This window comes from Nematolebias whitei, chromosome 6, assembly GCF_014905685.2.
Source record: "Nematolebias whitei isolate Nwh7 chromosome 6, NemWhi1, whole genome shotgun sequence".
NCBI lineage: Eukaryota > Metazoa > Chordata > Actinopteri > Cyprinodontiformes > Rivulidae > Nematolebias > Nematolebias whitei.
In genome coordinates this window covers 34,776,646-34,782,909 of record NC_056503.1, presented here as the reverse complement: position 1 = coordinate 34,782,909, position 6,264 = coordinate 34,776,646, and the positions used below count along the sequence as shown (strand labels likewise).

The 6,264-nt window shown below is 40.4% G+C and overlaps 1 protein-coding gene across 1 annotated transcript in view; it reads left to right on the top strand.

The window, feature by feature from the left end:
• Positions 1-6,264, top strand: part of LOC119410922 (extracellular calcium-sensing receptor-like) — a 19,713-nt gene that overhangs the window by 1,319 nt on the left and 12,130 nt on the right. Inside the window, exons 2-3 of the mRNA XM_037677843.1 lie at positions 2,073-2,259; positions 3,230-3,317. Of these exons, the coding sequence (XP_037533771.1) occupies positions 2,073-2,259; positions 3,230-3,317 (275 nt within the window). The remainder of the gene's footprint in view (positions 1-2,072; positions 2,260-3,229; positions 3,318-6,264) is intronic.

Genomic DNA, 6,264 nt, shown 5'->3' with positions numbered 1-6,264 from the left:
TATATATATATATATATATATATATATATATATATATATATATATATTCCTTTATTTAGCTCATACTGCTCTACTATTATGATGTTTTGGAAAGTGAAAATAATGATGCTCCTATAGAATGCTGCCATTTGACGACTTCAACAAGCAAAAAAGCATGAGAATATATGTTTTGCTCAATGTTATGGGCTGAAAATAATTTTTCAATTAGATTTCAAAATTGTATCACTAATTGTTAAAACTTTTAATGAACTGTTGTACTTCTCAGGTACCTGAGATCCTTCAGTGGCATTTATCAACAAAGGTGATCATTTTTTTTTATTTTTTTTTTCATTTAGCCTTTATTTATACAGGTTAGTCTCATTGAGCCACGAGAACTCATTTTCAAGAGAGACCTGTTTAGGGAGCACATGGTGGGGGTTAAGGGCCTTGCTCATGGGCCCAGAGTGGGGCGAATGAGGGTGGGGGCAAGTGTGGGTGTTTCACCTACCCCACCCACAATTTTGATGTTGTCGGGGCTGGGGCGTGAACCAGCAATCTTCGGATCACAAGCCCACCTCTCTAACCTCTGCGCCACCACTCCCCAACAAAGGTGATCATGACTTTGCAGTTTGGATTTTTGACTCTGGAAGTCTTTACCTATTGATATCAAAGAGATAAGTTGAGTGAACTTGTAGGATTCCTAGTTTTCTCTGCCATAACCACTTTCCTCACAGCTGACACGCATTCCAATCATTCACCCAACCACACCTACACCTGATTCTGATGACTTCCACTACACTACTTAAATCCCTGCCAGACATTTATCCTACACTGGAACATTATATTGCCCCTAGTGATTAGTGACAGACAAAAACTATTCCTTCACAAATGTTGACTAACCTCGTGATTTTTATTTTATTTTATTCATTTATTCATCATCAAAAAGAAAACATTGAATGAAAAGAGTACAGAAAGAAGAAAAATAATTCTTATATCTGCCCCTTATTAAAAAAAATATAAAATAACTTTAAACAATCACTTAAATTAATCACTTTAATATCCACTTTAAAATTAGGAATAAAAAGAAACATGTTTTGTGTTAGCAGAATTTAATTCTAACTTTAAAACTTATCCAACATTAATACAACTTACCTAAAGTTGCCTTTTTGGACATGCCTGCATATATTTGTACAAATTGTACTTGAGAGGAGATTATTACAGCCCCATATTAAAATCAATGATGATGATGATGATATCGGAACTGGATCGGTATCGGCCGATATTTAGATTTAGGTATCGGGATCGGATCGGAAGTAAAAAAAAAAGTGGATTGGTGCATCCCTAACCAGATCTTGGTACCGGATCATCAAGAAGACTGTTCATTCCTTCAACAGTCACAAGTAAGATCCTTGATTGGATTCATTCAAACAAATGTTCTTGTCACCCAGGCACAAAATGCATGCTTCTCCTCACCAAAAAACAGTTTTGATGGCCCAACATGGACAAGGAGATCAAGAAGTTTGTGGCAGCATTTTCCGCTAGTGCTCGCAACAAAACATAACAATTAACCTCCAGCAGGCTTACTACTTCCTCTACACTTTCCCGATTGACCATGGTCCCACATCACCATCAGTTTTATCACTGGTCTACCCCTGTCTGAAGGTAACTCTGTCATTTGCAATGTCATTGATTGTTTTGCTAAGGCTGTTTAATTCATCCCCCTGGTAAAACTCCCTTCAGCATTGGAAACTTCTCAAAGCATGATCAAATATGTTCCGTCTGCATGGCATTCCCAATGACATAGTTTATGACAGAGGTCCATAGTTTGTCTCACAAATGTGGAAAGCTCTCTTTCTATCCCTAGGAGCCACTTCTAGTCTGACCTCTGGTTTCCACCTTCAGTCAAACAGCCAAAACAAGAGCTGTAACCAGGAGCTGGAAGCAGCATGATGGTGTGTAATCAAGAATAATCCCCTCTACATGGAGCCAATATCTACCTTTGGTAGAATACGCTCATAATTCACGAACATATTCAGCAACAGGTCTGTCCTCCATGGAAGCATTTTTGTGGTATTCTTCACCTCTATTCCCAGTTAGAATCACTTCCATCATTGCCACAAGATCTGGTGCCAGACGAAAGAGGCCCTACTCTGGACAGCTGAACAGAATAAACAATTTGCCCACTGACACCAAACTGCTGCACCCAACTATCAACCTGGTCAAAAGGCTCTCCACCAAAGACATTAAGATCAAGGATACCCCCAGAAAGCTTGCCCCTAGGTTCATCGGTCCTTTCAACATAAAAAAGATCATCAACCCATTTGCTGTCCTGTTACAACTATGATCTTCTATCCATCCCACATTTCACATTTCCAAATCAAACCTTTCTCCACAAGCCCTCTAAACCCTCCAACCACACATGACCTAGAGGTCACGGCTTCCAATACCTGGTGGACTGGGAGTATAATGGTCCTGTGGAATGCTCATGGGTTCCTAGAGCTTTCATCTTGGATCCCAACCTGGTCATTTTCTTCTATAGAAAACACCCAGACAAAATAATAAAATCTCCAAGAGTAAATTCCTGAGAGGTGGGTACTGTAGGATTCTTAGTTTTCTCTGCCATAACCAATTTTCTCACAGCTGACACTCATTCCAATCATCCACCCAACCACACCTGCACCTGATTCTGAGGACTTCCACTACACTACTTAAACCCTTGTCATATTTTCATCCTATGCTGGAACATTATATTGCCTCTGATAATTTAAGTGACAGCCAAAAACTATTCCTTCACAAACACTGACTAACCTTGAGATTTTTCTGGTGTTTTCAAGTCCTGTTCTTTTGTGTCTCCTTGACCACCTCCTCGCTCCTCATGACCTCGCCTGGAGATCATCCTGTTCTCAACAAAACAACAAAACTCAGCCTGGACCAAACATCGAACACCTTCGTCCTTTAGTACTCGCCTTTCCAGATCACACCTCCATCTCCTCAATATTGTACCTCTCCCAAACTCCAAAGTGACCTACTAACAAACAAACAGTAAGAACAATATCTGCAAACATCCTCAACAACTAAGACCTGTGGAAACAGCTAAACTCACCTCGTTCCCCTTCTTCCTCCCAAAGCCAGAAAATCTCTCAAGCACTGTAAATAATATTGTCTGTGTCTCCTCAGTCTGCCAATTTGTTATCATTAAACCAACAATCATGTTAGAACTCTTTCTTTTAAATAATCTTTTTTCCCCCAGGTCCCATACTTTGGACCTTGTCTTCTCTTTTGGTCTCATCATTGACCAGCTGAGTGTGGTGGATGTTCCTGTCACCGACCACTGCTGTGTCTATTTTAATTTGTCTTTTAACCTCAACAGTTGTCCTCATAAAGTGATTTCTCAAAGGCGAATTATCAATCAATCTGCTGTTGAGAAATTCTCAGAATCTTTTGAGTCCAGTTGTTTCGCTAGTTGCAGTGATGCTGATTCCTTTGTGGAGTCTTTTAATAGTCACTGCCTGTCTGTCTTAGATAAGGTTGCTCCTGTAAAGCACAAAATATCCTCTCGTAAAAACTCTTGTCCTTGGAGAAATGAGGAAATTGTGTTGTTCAGAAGATCATGTCGTAAGGTAGAGCGTTTGTGGAAATCTACAAAACTTGAAGTCCACAGACTACACTTAATGGAGCTGATCTCAACTCTAAATGAAATGATTAAACAGGCCAGGTCTGCATATTTTTCTAATCTTGTGAGTATGAACAAGAAAAATCCAAAAGTCTTGTTTGATACCATTAATAATATGGTTTCACCTTCACTCCCTCTGGTGCCTGTATTCACATTAGATGACTGCAATAGATTTTTAAACTATTTTGTGGAAAAGGTTGACAACATCAGGGCAAGTGTTAAATCAGCTCTTGGTGTCACCCCCAGTTCTGTCCCTACAGTGAGCCCCTGGTCTTCACCTGTCACTTTAGAGGATGTGAAGGTTGTTCTAAAAAAGATCAAACCTTCTTCCTGCATGCTAGATGTTGTACCCACATCACTGTTTTTAAAGGTGTCTGATATTGTCAGCCCCCATGTGGCAGAATTAATTAACATTTCTCTCTCAACCGGGTCAGTTCCAAGTTTTTTGAAACAAACGATTTTAAATCCGATCTTGAAAAAGCCCAACTTGGACCCCACTGAGCTCTGCAACTACAGGCCAATATCAAAAATACCTTTTCTCACCAAAATTCTGGAGAAGTTAGTGGCTGGGCAGATGACTACTTTCTTGCAAAATAATAATATTCTTGATAAGTTTCAATCTGGTTTCTGCAAGATGCACTCCACTGAAACTGCCTTATTAAAAGTCTCCAATGACATATTGATGGCTGCAGACTCTGGTCAGAGCAGTGCTTTGATTTTATTGGATCTATCATCAGCTTTTGACACAGTCGACCACAAAATAATGATACATCGACTGCAACATGAGATGGGATTTTCTGGAACTGTTCTTAAGTGGTTTTCTTCTTATCTGAGCAACAGAACCTTTTCAATGTTTGTTAATAACATACAGTCTAAGACCACTCCGTTACTGAATGGTGTTCCTCAGGGTTCAGTGTTGGGTCCTATTCTGTTCCTTCTGTACATCACCCCCCTGGGAAAGATTATCAGTAGCTTCAGAAATGTGTCTTACCATCTCTATGCTGATGATATTCAACTGTACTGCTCCTTTTATGACTCAGAATTACATAAGTTAGCTGAATTAGTAAACTGTGTTTCACATATTTAGGCGTGGTTAGCTAACAACTGCCTTCAGTTGAATTCTAACAAGACGGAAACCCTGATCATTGCCCCTGAACAGAAAGTTCCTTGGATTAAACAACACCTCGGTTCTTTGGGCTCCTCTTCTCAGCCGAACCTCAGAAACCTCGGTGTTCTGTTCGACCAGTCCATGTCTTTGGACAAACATTCAAAGCTTCTGGTAAAAAACTGCTTTTATCATCTGAGAAACATTTCTAAACTAAGGGCAATGTTATCCAGATCTGACCTGGAGATGATTATTCATGCTTTTATTTCTTCTCGTTTAGATTATTGTAATTCCCTTTTTACTTGTTTTAACAAAACTGCCGTCGCTCGTCTCCAGTTGGTCCAGAACTCTGCTGCAAGGCTTTTAACAGGAACGAACAGAAGGGCTCACATTACACCAGTTTTATCTTCTCTTCATTGGCTGCCTGTTGAATTTAGAATTAATTTTAAAATCTTAGTTTTGACTTTTAGAGCTTTAAATGGACAGGCCCCCCAATACATTACTGAAATGTTGTTTCCTTATTCTCCAGCCCGCACCCTTCGGTCTTCAGCGCTGAACCTTCTTAAGGTTCCTAAGACCCGGTTTAAAACTCGGGGTGACCTATCCTTTCAGGCCGTAGCCCCCCGCCTGTGGAATGCCCTGCCCCTGTCTCTCCGTGTGAACGACTCTGTTGATTCTTTTAAAACGCAGCTTAAGACATTTTTATTTTGTCAAGCTTTTAGTTAAATGTTTTACTGTTTTTTCCAGCTGTTTTTACTGTTTTTATTAATGAGTTGTTATTATTTTATTTCATTTTAAGCTTTTATTTTTTATTGTTGTACAGCACTTTGTGATTGTATCTATGATAAGTGCTATATAAATAAAGTTTACTTACTTACTTACTTACTCTTAAACTTTTAGAAGCAACTGGCCCAGACAACATCCCTGGAAAAGTGTTGAAGGAATGTGCTGATCAGCTCTGTGAGGTGCTGGCAGACATCTTTAACACCTCACTTACCCTGGAGACAGTTCCCACCTGCCTGAAGACTGCCACCATCATCCCAGTCCCAAAAAGCTCTACAGTGACTGGTCTGAATGACTATCGGCCAGTGGCCCTCACCCCGATAGTCGCTAAATGCTTTGAAAAACTGGTCATGACTCGCATCAAAACAACCATCAACATCAACGAGGACCCTCATCAGTATGCATACCGTGAGAACCGATCAACAGAGGATGCAATCTCCTCTGTGGTCCACACTGCACTCAACCACCTGGAGCAGAAAAACTCTTACGTCCGTATGCTCTTTGTGGACTTCACATCCGCCTTCAACACCATGATCCCCCAAACACTGATGGACAAACTATCCACACTAGGACTAAGCCCCTCCATCTGCAACTGGGTACTAGACTTTTTAACAAACAGACCACAGTTAGTGAGGATCCACAACCTCTCCTCCTCCACCATAACCCTCAGCACTGGCTCTCCTCAGGGATGTGTGTTGAGCCCCCTCCTGTTTACTCTGCTCAC